The 21,907-nt window shown below is 28.4% G+C and overlaps 1 protein-coding gene across 11 annotated transcripts in view; it reads left to right on the top strand.

The window, feature by feature from the left end:
• The window catches only part of LOC143252697 (uncharacterized), a 119,866-nt gene extending 98,980 nt beyond the window's left edge, over positions 1 to 20,886 (top strand). For all 11 annotated transcript variants that reach the window (XM_076505241.1, XM_076505244.1, XM_076505243.1 and 8 more), the window contains 11 exons: positions 1,227 to 1,303; positions 1,999 to 2,078; positions 2,462 to 2,596; positions 4,003 to 4,117; positions 4,703 to 4,813; positions 6,243 to 6,363; positions 12,039 to 12,090; positions 13,277 to 13,376; positions 16,078 to 16,175; positions 17,001 to 17,168; positions 18,811 to 20,886. In XM_076505241.1, the coding sequence (XP_076361356.1) occupies positions 1,227 to 1,303; positions 1,999 to 2,078; positions 2,462 to 2,596; positions 4,003 to 4,117; positions 4,703 to 4,813; positions 6,243 to 6,363; positions 12,039 to 12,090; positions 13,277 to 13,376; positions 16,078 to 16,175; positions 17,001 to 17,168; position 18,811 (1,058 nt within the window). In that variant the 3' untranslated portion in view covers positions 18,812 to 20,886. The remainder of the gene's footprint in view (positions 1 to 1,226; positions 1,304 to 1,998; positions 2,079 to 2,461; positions 2,597 to 4,002; positions 4,118 to 4,702; positions 4,814 to 6,242; positions 6,364 to 12,038; positions 12,091 to 13,276; positions 13,377 to 16,077; positions 16,176 to 17,000; positions 17,169 to 18,810) is intronic.
• Positions 20,887 to 21,907: the final 1,021 nt, after the last annotated feature.

Here is a 21,907-nt window from a genome sequence, read left to right as displayed (position 1 = left end):
GGGCACCATATTTATTTCAAACAGGAAATGCACTTGACATTTATGGCAGCAAGACCCTTTAATAGTAAAATTAGGAAATTAGCATATACATTATTTTGTGTACTTTAAAGAAAGAGCCTCTTAAACATTTGTATATAAGTTTTACATATCAGTTTGTTTCATAACAAGTGTAAGCATTAGAAAATGGCAGCCTCTGTGTGCTGGATAACCACTCATTATCACCAAATCCTGAATAAACAGTGTTCATGTGAGTCATTTCAGGGTCTCTAATCTCTACCCAGACTTTAGAACTAAGTTATGACTGTATTGAGTCTCTAATATCTGGTTTTATATGTAATATTTTTTTAAATGATTTTTGTTGTAAAAATTTACTCTTCAGTGTTTAACTAGTGTTCAGTGTTTAATTTTGATGTAGGCTTCACTCAATTTTTTATTCAAGACAAGAAAGCCCTTCTTTATTTATTTAGGATAAAAAGTTTAGAATTTCTAAACTTCATAACAGCTCTATCATACTTTTAAAAGTTTATTACTTTTATTGCAAGCATCAGATTTTTAAAAATGAATATGTACTTTTGAAAGCCAACTGTATTCTGATATAATTGTATATTTTATATACATATGCATACACAATGATAATCTCTGTGAATGAAAAAAAATCATATAGAACAATAATTGGAATAAGGAAATACTGCTGCATAACAGTTAGTAGAACAGTAAGTTCACTGATATAGCTTGGTATGTTACTGTCATTCTTCATGTGACTTAGATTAGTAAACATGTAACCTAAATAAGTATTTTCATGTTTAACTTATGCTAGATTTAAAAAACAAAGCTTTTTAATTATGAGTTACATTAGCAAAGTTTTCTGTGACTCATCAGTAAGATAGCCCTAAAAGTTGGGGCTTGATACCTATGATGGGCACCATGCAGATTGCTCATTCTTTAATAAATAAAGTTGGTTTTTGCCATATAACTGATCTTTCAACCATATATTTTTATTTGAAACAAATGTTTGCAGAGCTAAACAGGAAATAATTGGTGTGAATATACAGTGATATATATATATATGTTTTTCAAATTACTCTGTTATTAATAACATAGATAACATGATTTTAAGTTTTGTCAATATCTGGAAGTAGCTGCTTCTTTGTTTTAATTAAACATATAATTAACTTTTAATGTTAATTTGTGTTTATTTTTGTTTCTTGTGTTAAATACTCGGGTAGATTCTTCACACAACTTTCAGAACCTTGTGGTAGGACAGTCGTCCAAACCAGTTAAGACTACCTTTGAAGATGATGAGGTGACTTGCATTTAAGTTAAGAGTTTAGAAAATTATTGATATATATATTTGTTTTTCATGTATGTTGAGTGCTTACAAAAACTTACACTCTGTTTTAATGGATAGGTTGCATTATACAGTGAAATAAAATTATTCAGAATATTATATTTCATAATTTTTTTAAGAAAATTTTCTGGAAAATGCTTTTTTTGTTTGTTTGGAAACTTTCTTGATACAAGAGTAATAAATAATATTAATATACATTTTTACATCTTTGATTTTACACAACCATGAGGACGTTATTTTCTAATAGCATATATTTATGTTTAAAATCGAATATTATAATGGTCATTGAAATGTGCCAACTTTCCTTTTAAACATGTTTTATGTTAATGCAAGAACAGTTCTTGTTCAAGTAATTGTCTCTTCTTGGGTCAGCAGTAAGTTTAAGGAATTAAATCTTAACATCTAGAGTTGTATTAACTGCAATTAGTCCAGTGTGTAGCTTCCTGCTTGAAAAAAAGCAACAACATATACAAAATAAAAACAAAACAGTTATTGAATTTTTCACAGACTAATTTTAAGTTAAGTAACCTATAATGTTTGGCTGATCTTTGGAATATTTTCCAATTTGAACAAAAATTCATAACCTTGTAATTTCAGTGCTTCATGGAATAGGTTTTGCAACTGAAGTTAATTAATTTTGTGTATTTTAGCTGAAGAAATGTCAGGAGGAGGAAAAGCAGAAGAAACTTATTACAGAGATTGAAATGAGGAGACATACAGATAACTTCATGTATGTTGAATATATTTATATCTGCACTCTAAATCTGTAGAAGAGCATGTGTTTGTCAAAATATTTAAGTGTTTATTGTTGTTTTTTTTACAATTTTGGAAAATGTCAGACTATTTTTAGGAGTATTTTATATATAATGGTATAACTGCAACAGCCATGTTTGTACGATATTGTTTGTTGATTTAAAGTATTATACTTTAACTTGCACAGTAAACCTTTAAAACTACATACGGTCATTTTTGAAATAATTGTCTTTTGCCCAATTTTCTTTACTGAATGGGCATTTAACAGTTTTATCTACTTTTATATGGAACAAAATAGTTAGTTCTTGGACTTACAATAATTCATGTTATTTTGATTGTTTATATACTTCTTCTTTGCAGGCCATCACAGAAATCTCCCATACCTTTAGATCGATATGACAACCCATATGAACCACAAGCTACTCCACCTCCTAAGACTCCTGAGGTTCGTAATATGGCAAAAGTACTCTACAACTTCACAGCTCAAACACCAAGGTAAAATTCACGTTCAGTTTTTGTATTCATTTGATATTTTAGTCAACAGGAAAGTGAGTAAGCTTTGAATATTAAATGTCTAGTGTAAAGTATAGGTATATCATGCAAAGAAATTACAGTTGAATTATGTACAAGTCATTTGAGTAAAGAGTGCAATTACTCGCAAAGTGAACACTAAGCAGTGAAATAAGAAGATATGTGAAAGAAACTGTAGCTAAGATCTTTTCCTAATATTTATGAAAGTGAAATTTTGAAAGACCTTCATAGGCAGGTGGATCAACTAGCTGGACATTTAACTTTTTATGTTAAATATTGCTACATGTGTCCTCATACAAATCAGAACTGAATCAGGTTCTATATCAACTGATTATCTAAAGGTATAACTAAACAAGCTTTGATTAAAGTAACTGTAACTTTATAAAAGCAACTACGTACAGTAAGTTGTATTTCCCATGTAATCTAAAGCTATGCAAAAATGTTTTCAAAGTACTTAAACCTCTATCATTTTGAAAAATTATACATCACAAAATACTCTGGGGGCAAACTTCTTAAATGTCCTAAAACATGCATTATATGTGGGTGAGTAGAAAGTAATATCAGAGAAGATTTTAAAATAGTTTCTTTAGTAGGTGAATCAGATAACATTTTAAACAAACTTTGGCACTGCTGATAGATAACTTATGATCTCAGTAGTTTTGTGAAACATTTACCTCTATTTCAAGTGATCCTTAATAAAAATTGTATGATTGCATTATAAATAAAAGAAACTCATAATGTATTGAAAGTAGTAATCCTTATGTGGTAATTAAATTAATGGATTGTTTTTTTAGCTCTTTACATTTTAAATTAAAATACATAATTTTTGTTTAATATGGAAATATACCATTTAATGCAGAATGTATCATACCTATCTATTAAAACATGCTCACATAAGTAGATCAAAAGTAGAAAGTTCACTCTACCTTTTTACAAGGGCAAAGTAAGATTGGCTTTTCCATTAAATACTTTTAGAAATTTTTTTCCTGTAGTAATTTTATGCAGTCTCTGTGATGAAATAGTCAAAATTGATATTACTTGACTCTACATTGATAGGAATAATTTCATATTCTAATTTTAATACTTGCATTAAAGATAGCTGTTCACACTGGATAACTACAAATGTTAAAGTTGCACATTGTTGTTTTTTTCAACTAAAAACAATATCTTTCAAGTTGTATCTTTCACAATAGATTATTTATGTGGAAAAATGGGTTCGTATGTATAACATTGTTAAATTATTATAAAGTAATGAAAAATGCTGCTTTATATTTTTGTATGTCTTAACTAAACACAGATAAATTTTATAACTGATTCAGGTTTTTATTTATTTTTTACATTTTATGCATATATATTTCTTTAACTTGCAGAGAGCTATCATTGAATAAAGGAGATATTGTGTATGTGACTAAGGAAATTGACAAGAACTGGTATCAAGGTGAACATCATGGAATGATTGGCATTTTTCCTATAAAATACGTAGAGGTAAGACCTAAAGCCATCTGATCTGTCTCCACAACAGGGATTGAACCCTGAACTTATCAGTTAGCCACCAAAAACCAAATTCTGGATATAACTTTTATAATTATTTTCTCTTTATATTTGCAAATACACAAAGTTAATTTATGTCTTTTTTTTAAACTTCTAGTACAAGTATATTTTCATGATACCTTTGTTATTAAATTACTTATCATTATTTTATATGAATTGTTTCTTAAGGCATGTGTATTTATTAATTTTGATGTAAAATTTATTATAAAATTAATTGAAGGTAGGTAGTGCCAATAATATCAGACAAATACATACAAAAAATCATTTTTAAGAAGACATTTAAGTTAAACTTAAAGTGTTTTAGACACTTCTTGAATTATCAGACAAGTTTTAGCATAAATTGAATTTTAAATGATTGGTCTAATAAAGTTATTAGACAGCCACAAGTAAAACTGTTCTAAAGTAATTAACTGAGGTTGTCTTAAATAATTTCTGACTTGTCAGATGGGTGTAATTGGAACTGAATTTAGAGTTTATGAAATTTCTGTATAACCTGTACATATACTCTTTTTGGTTCAGATTATCCCACCAGAAAATGCTCATCTTCAGCCTCGAAAAGCCACAGAAGGTGAAGCAAGAGCAAAGTACAATTTTCGAGCCCAGACGTCAGTGGAACTTTCTGTATTCAAGGTATGTTACTACACAAGTTTAATATAAAATTTTATATATTCATCATGTTTGTTACTGCATTTTACTGGTTGTTTGGTATAGATATGTGAAATACTGTGCAAATTATCTTTCTTGTAAGATTATAGTGTTAATATTTATGAACTCATTCAGTGTTATTCAACTATGGCACCAAGTTTAGGTTATGTACTTTTGTCAGCTACAGAGTTCTCTGCATCTCTGCCATGAAGGTTAATGCAAACAGTTTTCGGGATTCAGATAACTTTCACACTCAACACTGAACTATAATGTAGAGTATAGAAACTTACTTAACAACACTACAATAACAGCTTTGCTTTTAATGAAATAGTTCTCTTAAATTTGTCTTTAAGTAAATTATCATCATCATTAACACTTGAACCATCGTATTCATACTCTGGATATTTAGGATATTGTGAGCTTAGACAATCTTAGGAAGTAGTGAGTAACTTCTTTACATAATTATAAAAAGGTTGCTTACTGCCATACTTTGTAAGAAGATCCTTATACAGAGGACATCTATATTAATCTCCAACCTGGCCTCTTTCTTTAATTTGATGTGATAAAGTTTTCATTCTTCTTTTTTTTTTTTTTTTTTTACCAAACTTCAGTTGTAGATTTTTAATCACCTCCTACTTGTTGTTTAATGTGTTTTAAATTTCACAAAAAAAATTAAAACAAGTCATACATAAATTGATGGATGCAAGAGTGATCAATAATAGAAGATAACAGTATGTGTAAGTTAGTAAAGCTACTCCTCTTTAAAGAGAGTATTCAAAATTGTTAAAACTTAAAATGAGTAATAATTAGGTCAAATGATCTAGTTGCTAATGTAGAAATAATAGAAAGGTGAGAAATGTCGATATTATCATTCTTGAGTCATACTTTTTTCTAAATTTATGTAGACACTGATTGTGAATGACAAAGATAGCATAGTAATAGTAACTGTAGTTTTCCAAACTTAGTAAATTAAGTTTAATGCTGCACTTTATATATAAAGGGTAAAATTAATCATGAGGTGACACAAGTCAAAGATATTATATCCCTGTAGAAAAATTTACTCTTTGATTAACATGGCATTAATTTTGCCTTAAGGGGTCAATTGTAGGATCACTCTGAATCAAATTAATTTCTTGTAGTTGTGTATTAAAGCCAAAAAGTTATCAAAAGTTTTGTTTGTTGTTCTAGCCACATTGTTTCTTAGTATTATATGTTACAATTTAAAACTTGTTTTTGATTACCTTATCAATCAAGTCATTGTTCATGTTGCAGTGAGGTTAAACAGGTGTTTATCTACAGGATGAATAAGAAATATAATTTTTTGTTGCTACAATGAATTTTAAACAGAAACCTAGCATCTAAGAATTTCTGTTAGGTTGGTGTCCAAGACAGCCATTTTTAATTCAATATTTAGGGTGAAACTGTAATCCTGACTGGAAAAGTGGATCAAAACTGGTATGAAGGAAGAATTGGGAATAAAAAGGGCATTGTACCATCAGCATATTTGGAAGTATTCCGTGAGCCTGAAGAAATGCGTAAGTTTTACTCTATAGGTACCTTACTGTAAAAACATTAACACAGAAATGATATGTACCTGGGTCTCTGGCATTACATTTATTTAACTTGAGTGGTACTTACAGAAAGACTGATCAAAATCTTAAAATGTCCTAATTGTATAGAATCATGTTTTATTTATTAGCACATCATTTAGCCTTATATTATTTGACTTAAATTTGTTAATTTCATCAAAAGCAGTTTTATTAAGCAACTTAAATTAACTGGTGCATTTTATTAAGAAGGTAAGGTAAAGCCTATAAGATTTGTAATGGTTTTTGTCTGTAGAAGTCATTATATCTAACTCATAGTTAGTTATATAGAGCATTTTTTCTTAAGCTCAAGCCATTACCATATTGTTACATGTACTGTGTGCCTTACAAAGAAGAATCTTGTCACAAATTCCTGCCTCATCACAACTTATGGAGTGCTAATACCTAGTTGTTGTTGTTTTTTTATATAGAAAGAGAAATAGGCTATTTTCATCTTTAAAAATTTGGGCTTATGGACTAATCAACATAAGAGTGAAAAAGCCTGCCTCCATAGCCTTGTTTGTTAGCTGTACTCATCTTATGAATATCTTCTTTTCCCATCAGTGTACTGTGCATGGCAGTATAGTATATTCATGTTAAATTAGTTTCCCAGAAATTCACAGAACACAGAAGATTTGACAAGATATTTGTTATAAAATATTTTTTTATCCTTATTAACAAAAACAAAGTTAGATAAGTTCATAAGGTGAAAACTGGTGTCTTCACTTGATAGTTAACTTTCAGAATTTCGTAACAACTTATAAAGAAGTTTATTATGAACTACTTAATTTTACAGGTTAGGTTTTTGAGGAGTATTACTGTTTATGGAAAGAGTTAAACTTCATTAACCAAACTTAGGGCTTGAACATAAGTGAGAGAGAGAGCTAATTAATAGATCACAGCATTATATACCAAATGATATAGTACTTATTTTAAAATTCAGAAAAAACTAAAATGAGATAGAAAAAAATATCTAAAACAATGTTTTGCAACTGCTAACCCTATTGCCAAGGGTATCCTTTATTGTGCATAAAACAAGGTTTTAATGTCTTACATTTAAATTTTTTAAAACCTTTTTCTACATTATATGAATCAGAATAGCATAAAATATTATCTAATAACCCATATTTTAATAGTATACAAGTTATAAGTTCATAATTCTGCAAGGTAATATTTTAAAAAATCCCAAATTTCTGCTAGTGTGACATAATGACCCATTTTCTTTTAACATGCCATCTTTCTTGTTTTATCCATCATCTCTCAAAAAGGTATGAAAATAATCATAAATTACATTGCAGAATTGTCTTTGCACAGACAAACCACATTTATTATAGTGTTAATTTTGTTTGGTTATAGAGCTATTGAAAATAAAATCACACCTCTCCTTTCACACCTACCTGTTTCATTCTTTCTTTCCTAATTTGTTAATGGTTCTGTCTTATGTCTAATTATATATTATCAACATAAAGTCAAGGTTTTCATCTGTAAAATGACTTATTGTATAATATTATATTCTGAATGGTTAAATGTCAGTTTCACACAAAGTACCAACATCATTCCATGGGAAGGTTAACAACTAGGTTTGATGAAATTGTAACGATTCTTGTCTCCAGTTTGAATGTTTTTAGTCTATATTGTTTTATACATTATTTATTTAAATAAAAATTATTAAGTGCAATATTATGATTAGTATACGACAAAAATTAGGGTTAACTCTCTTCAACAATCAAGAGGAAGAAAAAAGATTAAGCATTTCTTGTTTTTCATGTTTATTCTTTATGTATAATTATAAAGGTAACTAAAGTATAAGAATATGGATCTTTTTAGATTAGTTAAGTAAAATAAATAACAATAATATAATAAAAGTGTTTCATAAAGCATGCACCCAAGCAACTTGTAGTAGCTCATGGGTTAATGTAATTTAATAGTATAATGTGAGCTGCACATGTCTCAAGTGATTTACAACTTATAGTGGCAAGGATAGTAGTTGGACATAACATAGCTCAAAAGGCACTAAGAAATAAAATTTAATTGTAAATAGATGTATGCTGTTACAAACTCAGAGATCTTTGGATAAATTAATGTAGTTTCTTGTTACCATTTGAAATCATCCATGAAAGAAAAAAGGGTAATTTAGATTTGTTTTGATTTTTTTATTTTTGGTTATTACAAGAATTTACCAATTCTGTTTTCAGATATGGTAGGGAAAAAATAACACTAAAGTGTTTTACTGAAAGAAGTTTGAAATGCATTTAAAAGGTTTTAGGAATTACACGAAAGTCAGAAGTATTAAATCTAAAAAAGACTTCAAATGAGTATCAAGAGGTCATATGGTCAGTCAGATAGCCTGTATTGAGAGAGTTTAATGTGGCATCATCACATACATAAACAAGATGTGTCTTTCAGACTTATTGTATCCACTAGAGGTGCATTTTAATATACTCTAGGTACATTATTACCTTGTATATTGAGACCTTATTCATTACAGAGAAAATGTGTTATAAAAAATAGAGAACATTTCACCAAGTTATTAGGTACATTGAGTCTTATAGTTTTTACTTATCCATTGATTATGTTTTGTATAAGATGAAAATCTAAGAACACAACTTCCTTCAGATGTTTTGAAATGAATGTTAATTTTTTACATCAACATAAATTGTATTTTAATTTAATGAAGTATTTTATGACCAGATTGAGGGAATAAGTATGAGCAGTCCAGCAGCACTTGTTCTGGCTAACATTTTTGTGAGCATGCTTGATTATAAAGTTAAAATTGTGGTTAATCTAGGATTATGCTTTTGTCAGATATGTTGATGATACATTTACTAGTTTTATTTCTGGGCATACTGTTGAATAGTTTTTAATACTTTGAAATTCACTACACTCTAATATTATATTTACCTATGAGAATGAAAAAAAAGGTGAGTTATTGTTTTTCAAAGTCATGGTTAGTAGGATTAATAATGGTTTTAAAACAAAGATATTTAGAAAAGAGATGCATACTGGTCTTTACTTGAATTGGTCATCAGCTCATCACAAATCTAAAAAAAAATAGGAATTATAATAACTTTATCAGCTATTGTAAAAACTAATTACAGTTCAAAAAAAGTTTAATAAGGAAGTATATTATCAGGAAAAGTTATTGGTGAAGAAGAGTGATTACCCTAATAATGTGGTTAGAAAATACTTAAGAGCTGATAGGTTGACTAGAAGAAAATGTCATTTAGATAATTTGGTTTATTGTGTAATTCCTTATGTACCTAGCCTATCAAATATGATAAAAATACTGTGGTAAAAACAGAAAGGATGTAAAAATTTCAAATTTAGGTAAATTTATTTTTTACCAGGAAAAAAATTGAATATAATCTTCAAAAATGGAATTAAACCAATTAATGTTGAGAAAGAAGAGGTTTATAGTGTAAAATGTGTGGGCTATATGAATCTCATGTAGGAAAGACTTCTAAGAATTTAAATACTAGAATAACAAAACATAGAAAGCTCTGTCATTTGTCTACCAAGATTTTAAATATCTAAGACAATGTAGTGAAAATAAAATTCTTAGAATTATTTGTTGGGAACCTAATATTAATAAATCTAAAATAAAAGAAGCTACTTTAATAAAGGAACACAAATCTTCAGTAAATAAAACACAAGGGAAAAGTTTATATTTATGCTAAGCTTAATTTTATGTTAATTACATCACCAATTCCATTTATATCTTTTCAATTGTCATGCTAAGTACCTAATGATGCCACATTAACTATGACAAAACTTTGTTTTCAAATCATATAATTTTTCTATCCCACTTTAGCTGTTTTCTGGTTTTTTAAAATTTTATAGTATGGGATATCTCCAACATTTATATGTAATACAGTATTTTCCAGACACATGCCACTTATGTCAGTCTTGGTCAATTCCATTGAAACATAAGAGAGTTTGTAACCTTGAGTTAGTACCTGATCTACAGTTGAAGTACATGTTTATCTACATTATTGCACAACATACAGCATTCTTGTGTTATCTATCAAGGAATAACAAAGGAACAAATTCACTTAACAACATTCTTAATCATGGGTTTTGTGACAACTCTACATACCAGAATATCCAACTAATTCCAAAACATATCTTAATACTATTGGAAAGTAGAAAACGTTTAGTTTGTTTGTGTACTGCATTAGTACTGTTCCAATGTTACTTGGCTAGTGTTGGAAGTTTTATACTAAAATAATATAGTATGTATGCAGTATGCATTTATAATGTAATGAGTGTGTGTAAGTTCTTTATTTTTAGAAGCTGTATGCTTTCAATGATTGAATAATTGTTGTTGAAATAATAAATAGGCCTGCTGGACTAATATATATCAAGATCAACAAAAGCATGCAGTCTATAAAATATATTGCTCTTATACTGAACTTGCAAGAGAAAAAGTGGGCTGCATAAGTAGGTACAGCCACATTACTGCTCTTAATAAAATTGTTCATAGGAAAGTCTCTTATTAATATGTATTTTATATGTGTAACAAATAATATTTAGTCATAGAAATAAAGAAATATTTGAAACCTAGGTTTTCAAAATACAGAAAAACCAGTGAACCATGAAAGCATTAGTGACAGTCGTGACTAAAAGTGAGAAACCTAATACCACTTGTTAGAAGGTAGTAGCTCTTAGTATAGCACAAGGTCACCACTTTAAAAGTGCTCCAAATCATTCCTCACAAGTGTGTTAATTGTTTTCGTTTTCCCAAACTAATTACCAAAAATAATCCATACTGAATACAAAACTTAAAACAAAGTTAGGTTTTGTATGTGCCTCAGAACAGCTGGTATGGGTATTAACACTTTTATTGATAAGGAGAGAAAAGCATTTTGACCTTCCTAGGTCATCTTCAGGTTAAGGAAGTTGGGTTTTCAATGAGCTAACAGTATGTGAGCAGGTGTCATCAATTGACAAATTAAGAGCCATGACAAACAACACCAGTAACATTGGAGCGATGTGTAATTCACCAAAACTAGAAATTGAATACCCATCTATGTATTCAACAGATTTTATTGTCACATCTTTGTTAAGTTTTGAATGTTTTTATCTTAATTTTCTAGAAATAATTATCAGCCATAATGATGATGATAATTTCTGAAATGTAACAAACATTTGTTTAGATCTGAATTCTCTGATACTTCTTTGTTACAATATCAAATAGAATGAATAGCTTTTTTAGCATTATGCAGAAAATTTCATCATAGAAACTGGCAGGTGTGTGTCTTTGCACTCAACCACACATTTATTTGTTTATATTTAAGCACAAAGCTACACGATGGGCTATCTGTGCCGTGCCCATCACAATTATCAAAACCTGGTTCCTAGCATTATAAGTCATCAAACTTTGCTGCCTAACCATGTGTACTCTGAGTATAATCTTTACTGATCACCTTATAAGTGTATTACAGGCCAACAGCAGATAGCATTTATTTAAAAAGAGTCATATTGAGTGTAATAATTTTTTTAATTTCTTTTGTTATACTAAGTGTCTATAAGACAAGAAAGTTATTCTAATGCTTAACCAATTTTTAATAAAATATATTTTATTTACTCAGGCTTATAATAGTGTTGTTTGGTGATATTTCTAGATTCAGTATCAGTCTCTCCAAAATCTCCAAGACCTCCAGCAAGTCCTGTACAGTAAGTAGGAAATATACATAACTTTGAGAATTTTTTGTTTGTCTGTGATGTATTATGTAATTACAAATTTATCATATTATTTACCTATTGGTACAACCACTTCTTAGGACCAGAGAAAAAAATGCCCTTAAAAGTGGGAAATAACCCAACTTTGATCCTTACACTGTGTCATTTAGTTTGAAATTTATTAGGTTGTTCTTTAAGGAATTATGGGATCTGTTTTGTGCATTCTTGAGGAGTGAGCTCACCAATGTATGCATAATTTTCATATTTTATATAATGTATTTTACTTCAATAAGGGCAGAACATCTAAACACTTATCATGGCAAATATTCTTGATAAATTTTTAAAAAATAAAGTATTCATAGTATAACAACTCACTTAGTTTGCTATAGTATCCATAGTTCTTTCAAAGCTATACTGAAGTTTCATTTTTATAAGGTTTTAAACTGATAACATGTTTAAAAATAATTACAGTTTCAACCAGATACAATTTATAGTTCCTTCAACAGTAAAGACTTTATGGGATTAAACAGTGAATCTTGCATTTAATATAACTCCTAACTTCAAACAATGTTTGAAAACTAAATTGGCAATATACACCATGAAATGCTTCCATCATGTTCTGTTAGGCATGACTTTGCTCATTGGTGTTGGTGTGCCCTTACAATGAATCCAGGGTCTATTTTTTTAAAAACAGCATTTCATTACTGCCAAAAATACTGTCCACACTTGTGAGAAGGCTATATATTTAATGGTCAACTTTTGTCATCTGTTCAGAAAATAGAAGGTCTGAAGTTGACAGTGAATACTGTTGACTCTGATTGACTTCTCTCTAGTCAGTCACTTCAAAATAAGGGGTAGCTTATGTGCCCTTGTGTAACTTTGTGTAAGCAAACAAACAAAAGAAAAATGATTATTTATTTACTCCAGATAAATCAGAATTTATTTTTATTTTACCATTTTACTTGCACAGGCTTCTGTGTTAACACTGAAAAAATATCTGACTTCTAAATGTATGAAGTTTATATTGTGCTTCAAGTTGAAAGCTTTGGAAATCTGTGAAATCATATTTATACTCAACCATTTGTTGATTATTTTTTTCCACTGATAGTTATTTATGCTTTTCCTTTGATTAATATTTAAATATACTCATGACATTTGATCTTTCTCTTCTGATTATTAGTGTCCAAATTACAAATAGTACTGTAAGTTCTTGTCAGACTCCAAATTACCCAATTGACAAAACTCGTTACCTTGAAACTCAGGCTGCATCTTTACCAAAGGTAAGAATGTTTTTTATATAGGAAATATCTTAAGTATTATTTGTCATAGCAGGTTTTGCAGGCCAGAGTACTCTTTATTATACTTTCTTGATGAAGTTAACATGCTATAACATTTTAATTGTAAGCAGTACATAAGAAAGAGGTAATCCTCAGTAGTTGTGGCTATAAATAGATCTCAAATTGGTCAAGAGATGGAACTATGAGCTAAAAGTTTGTACTTGGAAAAAAAAAAACATGGAGCTGTTCTGTGAGTCACTATGCCATGACTAAAATATTATACTAGAATTATACTAGGCTTAGAGTAAGTTATCAGTTATATTACATTGTCTAGAGATCGATAAATATTTTGTTATGAAGCTCTTTAATTATGGTGTTAAAGTTCAATGACTAGAAATTTTGAAAAAAATACTTGTATTTTGATTTCAGAGTTTTTTATTAATTATTTATACTTAATACACATTTTATTTATAGGTTATGATAATGTGCCTTACCTAGATTATTATTTTATGGATTGTGTTGTGTATAACTTACTGTTTTTGTAGACATAAAAGTATTATTATATATTTCTCATTTCTCTTATCTAATCTTTTTTTTTTCTACCTAATTGAAGTATATCATTTATTTGAATATTTAGTACACATACAATAGTATTATATGCTACATCTTCTAAAGAGATAAATTTTATATTTTTTTTAATTAAATTAAGGGACATCATTAGATCTTTAAATTGTTTAGACAGAGTATTTATGATGAACTTAGTTGAATGGATGTCAACTTCACAAGTATAAAGGATGACATTTAAAGGTTTTTGCCTTTTGTCCAAAGATGAAAAGGTGAAAAACATTTGAAACATTGTCTTCTACACTTGTGTTTCTACATCAAGCAGTTGCTGTCCACTCAATTAAGTTTCATCATCATGAGACCTTTTATTGCCCATCAGGGATGTCCTAACTCTCAATTTCCCTTATCTTGACCCTCATCTTAAATCCATTTAATTACTTAACAATTTTTGTCAACAGAGCTGCTAAAATTCTACAATAATAATTGAAATTAATACTAAAGAGTCTTAATTATGAGCAATAAGGAAACCAAAAAATTTCCAATACCATTTTGCTCACTTCTTCAGTCGAGTACTCTCTTTGCTAACAATGTTTTATGTTCTTCCTTAACCCTAATTAAACTTGGTCTGGTTGGTAAAATTCTCAAACACCAAAGAAAGATAGAGCTTCATGTAATATACTTATCACATTTGATCAATGTAGTTATTACTATTTAAGAAATCTAGTTAATATTTGTAAATAACTAATATGTATAATTACTTACTTAAATTTAATATTGTGAAGTGGTTTAAGTTACATAAGCACATAGAAACCTCTATCTTATTTAGTGTATATCGAGTTCCTTCTTCGATTTCCAAAGATGTGTCAGTATATAACCACGAATGTACTTTGTCGAATTCTATACATTTTAGTCTACCATAGTGTTGTAGGGTGATTTTGCTAATGAATGTCTGTTTAATGACCAGTCTTGAAAATTACTAGGTAGATAAATAATCTTAAAAGTATCAATATACATTGCATAAGAAACATACAAGTTATATGTAACAAGTCCCTACTCTCTTTTAAAATATTTTTTTCATCCTGAAATAATAGGTCAGTATTTTTTGACGTATCTTTTAAATATGTTGATTTATTTGTGGGTATGTGTGTGTATGATCAAATGAAATTTTCGTATGTTCAAAATGATATCATTGTTTTATAGATTACAGTAGATAAAATCAACTACATATTCAAAATGAAATTATTTTGTTTTTAATGCACAAAAAAAATTGATTTGGCTAAACTTAAATACTAAAATAATTATTTTCTATCAAATTATTACAGTAAAGATTATTATATTCTCAATGCACACAAGACATTGTAATTTAACTTTAAAGCAGTAATAATGCCTTGTTAATTTATCAAAATATGAAGCAGTTTTTCCTTTTTTTGCTACTTCTTAAAGCTCAGTTACATATATACATAGTCACGTTTTTTTTAGTGCCAGTTTCCCTTGTTCAGTTATGTTTAAGTGGAAATGAGGATTTTAAGAAAATTACTGACTTTATGAAATTTAGGTATTTCCTGTAAAACTTTCACTTAACATGAAATTTTATTGAATATTTAGAACTACATTTTAATAGTTTTGTTTTGTTAAGCTGTATTATAAATAGATACTTGTACTCATTCTTTTGCATAGATAATATATTAATTACACTATACACTGTTTTGTATATAGTTTCTTGTTTTAGCAGTTAGTTAGTGTCAAATTCTAGGGACAGTGATAGGTATAAAATCATTTTATTCTTGAGTAAACTTCAGGCAATGTGGCTGAATGATAAAAGTATAGAGTATACATAATTCCAGTCATGCTAATTTTGAGTTACTTGAACATCTTGAAGTGGAATGTTAGATGTTTTCTTGAATTTTGGACAGTAAATGTTAGAAGCGAGTTTGGACATGACAGTGTAAATCTTTTTCTTCCAGTTTCAATATAGTTAGCACAAAACTTAATTTAATATATAAAAGAATATATCCAGAAAGAGAAATAATTCAATGTTTTGTATTAAGATATATTTTAAAACTAAATCAATGAGTATTTAAATCTATGTTGAAATTTTACTGCTCTCTTTTTTCTCTTCTTTTTTTTTTTTTCCTTTCAGAAGCTTCCCACCTATCCAACAAGTCAGTTTTCACTTGAAGAAACCAAACAACCTGTAATGGAAAGTCTGCACATAAACACATTCAGTGAGCCTATACCGTAAGGGCTTTTCTATGTTTTGAAATGTTCCTGGGTAACAAATAAAGCAGTTTCACAGACAGTGTGTGAAGAAATGTGCATATCTATCAGCATAAATAGAAACTATTACCTTTTGTGCCCATTTAACACAGTTTTTACATGTACTTAAAGTTAGTTACTTTAAAACCACTTATTAAATGGTATATTAAAATTATAAAACTTGTAGGGCTATTTATTTAGTTACACTCCTAGGACTAGGAAAACTAAATTATGTACATTATGTAATATCTTTTATAGCCAAGTAAGATTAGTTTGGTACATCTTAGATGGTGATTTTGCATCGGACCAATTTCAAACAATATAGTTACAAAAACATTTCATTTGAGTTTTAGAACATTTTGAAGGAGGAAAACGTATTCATAATATTTTCAATTTAGGCCTAACATAGCCAGGTGGTAAGGGTACTTTACTTGTAATCTGAGGGCCGTGAGTTTGAATTCCCATCCCACCAAATATGCTTGCCCTTTTAGCTATGGGAATGTTATAATGTGATGGTCATTCCCATATTCCCATTATTCCCTGGTAAAAGAGCAGCCCAAACGTTGGCTGTAGGTGGTGATGACTAGCTGCCTTCCCTCTAGTTTTACACTACTAAACAAGAGATGACTGGCACAGATGCCCCTAATGTAGCTTTGCATTAAATTAGAAAAAAACAAAGAAACAAATTTTCAACTTAATATTTTGAATAGTGCCAAAAATAATACTGTGCATTCATGTTTAATTAATTTTGTGTTTAATAATTCTGGAAATCCTTTATAGGTCCTTTTTTCTTGCATTTGTTGGCAGGTACCGAGCCTTATATAGCTACAAGCCACAACATGAAGATGAGCTTGAGCTTAATGAGAGAGATACAATCTATGTCATGGAAAAGTGTGATGATGGATGGTATGTTGGCACTTCATTAAGAACGGGACTATTTGGGACATTTCCTGGAAATTATGTTGAAAGAATCTGGTAAGTGTGGTTGAAAGTCAAAAATAATAACTTTTTGTATATTTTAAAAAATTAACAATGCAGGAGTTCAAAGTGGAATAATTCTGAACTTGATGTATGGAGAATTAATTAAAATGTAAGAAAATATGAAAGTAATTTATCATAAATGTGTTTTTTGTCTTATCTGATTATCTAATAAAGTGACCTGAAAATATAGAATATATACAATGACTGAAAAATCAACAATATTTTCAGTTCTTCTTTTACACTAAAAATATGGGAATATCCATGCTTTAAAAATTAGCTTATTTCACATATTTATTAGCCATTGTACCATTTTATTTTTAAATACTTATTATTCATTAATATTTTGTTACAGTTTTGGTAGATGTTAAAAGAGTTTTATAGTTATACGATCAAGTTTACATTACAAATAATGCACTGTTTTAACAATTTTTTAAACTTAAAAGACTTGGATTCTGGTCAAAGGGCCCCATAGGGGGCAACCTCTGTCAGAATGTAGGATACTCTGGGAGCTTTGTGCTGAAAAATTTTACAAAAGCCTTGACTTAATATACTTTATGATGTATAGAAGAGACAAAAATATTTTACCACCCTTTAAAAAACACAGGAAAATACTAATGAAACTGTTCCCTCAGAATTACAGTAAAACAAAGAGACAAACACTAAACTAACAATAAATTTCTATAGTATCCTAATACCAGAACTGTTGTAAAATACAGATGAGATTTATGACCAAAGTTGCAGTTAAACATAAGTGTAGCTTTTCACCTACTAAAGTTACAGGAAGTATTGATGTAACTTACCTCTATGATTAGGAGAAGAAAAAAAATAGTACATCCTATCTACAAAGTAATGAGAAACAATGGCAAACAGTCATTACAATTACAGTAAAGTATGGCTACAAATTAAGAAAGATATTCAGCATTTATTAAACCACCCATTTGATCTACTATTAGGGTAGAAGAATAGTACTTGTACTGCATACCTTCAGATCTACTCTAAACATTTGATGCAGTTGCCACCATTGGCTAAATAGTATTATTTTCTGATTTACAATGCATGTCTTTGAACACCTACACAAACTAGAACATTAAATATTCACCACTGCTGAAACAGTATTTTGAGCCATGCAAGTCTTTCAACATTTACCAAAGCTAAAACAACCAGTGATACATTTCATTGTAAGTTTTTGAGCAATGTAATTACAGTAATGTAATTCATATTTAAATTTTAAATAGCAATTTACTTCTATACCTTTTTTTTAACATTGTTTGTTTACCTTCTACAAAGAAAACATTGTTGGTGCAAATCCTTTAAAAAACTAGATCAGTTGTAGTGCATATAAGTTTTTAAATTCTTGATTGGCCCATAAAACCAGGATTCAATGCTACTTCACAGAAAATTAATAACAAAAATAATCTACTAAAACAATTTAAAACATATCTTTATTACATATAATGAATAGTAACTAGAAGTGGAAAATGTGTTTCTCTGTTTCATGTAATCTAGTTTAAATAAATATTTCTAAAAGTTATAAAAATTAAAAACCTAGTTCTACATGATATACACTGATTAGTACATATTAATTAGAGAAATTTATTTTCATATATCTAACTTTTTATCATTAATATTGATTTAGATAAGAATTTAGTTACCATGAGGAAGAAGATAAAGACATCCAAAAGGAATGAAAAAAAAATATTAATCTGATCTTTCAAACACTTAAAAAATGAAGGTAATGTTGTAGGAAACAGTTATCTCTTCAAAAATCTTCAGTGTTTCTTTTGCATGTATTTCAACATGATAATTAAAAAGTGTTGGATGTTTCTAGTTTATATGAATAATTTTACATAGTTTAATGTTATTAGTTATTTTGACTTAAAGTTGAGACCAAAGACATGCTATTATGTGGTCACTCCAATTTGTTGCTAATAGTATATATACATATATCAAAAATAATGTATAAGCCACATATTTCTATGTTTTTAATTTATTAATTTGGCAGAATACTGATATCATATCTAATTTTAATGGAAACAAGGAAGAAGTTTGTTATCTGAATGATCTTTTAGTATATTTTGTTAAGACTTCTTGACTTTTGATTATAATTGATTATAATAAAAAGCTTTGAACTAAAACATATTCTTAGTTTAAACCCATAACTCAATGTTATGTAAATGATGGTGTTTCTAAAGAAACATTTTTGATGTTTCTAATGCATTCTTTAAAGTTTATTTGATGAGTAAATGTTTTCAGACAAAGGAAATGCATATCCTATATCATTTATATTGGTGTTTTAAAATAGTTCAGACTATTATTTTGTGTACTATTTATACATCGAATAACAAGAGAGATCTGTCTTCTGTAACATTTTTTTTATTATAAATATGTATTATTCAGTATAGTTTTGGCTAAGATAGTTTTTTTTTTGTACACGTGTAAAGATATTCCAATTCAATATGTTTTTGTGTAACATGGCCTAATTATATAATGTAATTCTTATGTAACTAAGTAGAGTTGTTTTTGAAAAAGGAAAATTGGATGTTTTACAGGTTTTTAGTACATTATAAAATTATGTACAATGACAAAAGGACCTTGCTTTCTGAGTAAAGTGAATAGAATTTAACCTTGGCTAAGCTACTGTCAAGACTTGCTGTGCCTTTAAACTTGTTTTTGCTATGATTAAATAACAAAGGTCAACAAATGTTTGTTTGTACACACCCAAGAAAATATTGTATAAAAATTTAATGCTACAGTAGGATTTGGAGCATTATTTAGCATAGGACTGCATGACAGTTTGTTACATTGTGTCTTGTTTAGTGTGTTGCAAAGTTTTTTGCATAGTTAGTAATAAAAGTTCAACCTATACGTCTTCTAAACAAGCTTTTTGTCTGTATCAAAAGTACCAAGTCACCTTAAAAACATGGTCAGCAAATTAATAACACCACTACAAAAATATTTGTAAATCTCAAGTTATTATGATCAAAAACTAAGTTTTCAATATTGCAAGCACTTAAATGAAAATAGTACTGTATTGGTTTATTAGTTGCTAATCATATCATTTAGATAGCTATACCATTCTAATTCTGTTTGATTTACTATTAAAATTTGCTATATAATTAATTGAACCTCGTCTAAATTAAACTACCTTTTGCATAAATACAAATATAATGTATATTCATGTTTTACTCTGTGCCTTTATGATATGTAGCTGGTGAGCTAGTAAAACCAGTAATGTTTTAAAATAAAAATGTTTCAATACCAACATTAAGAATCAAAAATAAAGTAGAAACAAATCATGAACTGCCACTGATGTACTTTTCAAGAGATTTTAATATGTATTTGTTGATTTTTTGTTATAAAATACTGTGAGTACTTTGAATGATTAATTATCGTTAAGCTAAATGAAATAAACAACCAATGTTATTCTCGTAAGTGAGGCATGCTACTTGTCTCAAATTGTATGCATAGGAGTGAAGCTTAATTTTAAAATTTGATTATATTAAGTTTGCTTTAGTAATAAATCATTTGTGTAAACTGTACAGTAGAATTTAATGGACTTAAGTCACTATTTTGATTATTAACACACTTTTGTAAGAGTAAAATGTTTTATCAGAATGTCAGTTTGAATCATGTGAATTAATTAAAAGGCCTTAAAAGTTGATTTATTGTTTTAGAGGTTTGTCAATAAAGAATGCAATAACACACTGGCAAAGAAGTTTTTCTTTCTTATTTAGTAAGTATTACAAAGCTCTTAATAATTAATGTAGCATTAAGAAATACATTGATTTTTATAGTCTGAAATAACCTTTTTGGAGAGTGTTTTTAATTTTATTCATGTTCAATTTTGTGTGTTAAGTTTTCCAAGTTTGTGTTATTAAACAGTTAAGTTAAAAATAGTGATTTTAAATATTCTTCTCTGAGTGTTTTTTTTTCTATGACATGGTAGTGTAAAACCTTCACAAAATTATTTCTTTTGTTTGCATATTTTATCACAAGATTGGGAATACATTATTATTTGTGTTTCATTATAAATGTATATTGGTGTTTCAAAACTAAATAAACCAGTAAAAGTAAAAAAAAAATTATATTATACCTATATGTAGTGATACAAAAGGCAATTGGGATTGTAAACCTAATATCAACTACTTAATCCAATTAAAACATATATCTTTTTAATTTTACTAATACATACAATGTTTTTCATGTACAACAAAATAAGTATCATCTTTGTATATTCAGGTCAAGCTTATTTTGTTTCCATCAATAAGATATCTGCAGAATAACAGGACTTAAGATACATAATGTACACACATTCCCTGATTCAGCTACCTTATTATCGTCTTTGAGATCATAAACCAGATTTTAATGTTTATTACTTAACTGTAAATATCGGATTTATTCTGGGTAACTTGTGATACTACATTCTCATTCAGAGATAGACGCAGTGTAATCTTAAGATACCACTTGACCTACCTTTGACATTCAGAAAAATGCTGTATTGAAATAAAGACACACAAAATTCTTAGTGTTCTTAAATACCACAGGATCGAGCAGTTTACAATATAACACTCACTTTGCACTAAAACTATTAGTGTAATAATCACTACTTGAAATACTTTGCAATTTAAACTAATATTGCATTAATTAAAGACCATTTTCAGTCCTACTACACTATTATATATTTTAACCTTAAACAAAAACATCAAAAATAGGATCCATTTGTTTTAATATCA

This window comes from Tachypleus tridentatus, chromosome 6 (assembly GCF_004210375.1).
Source record: "Tachypleus tridentatus isolate NWPU-2018 chromosome 6, ASM421037v1, whole genome shotgun sequence".
NCBI classification, from domain to species: domain Eukaryota; kingdom Metazoa; phylum Arthropoda; class Merostomata; order Xiphosura; family Limulidae; genus Tachypleus; species Tachypleus tridentatus.
Note: the sequence above shows the minus strand (reverse complement) of the source record. Positions and strands in the feature narration are given on the sequence as shown.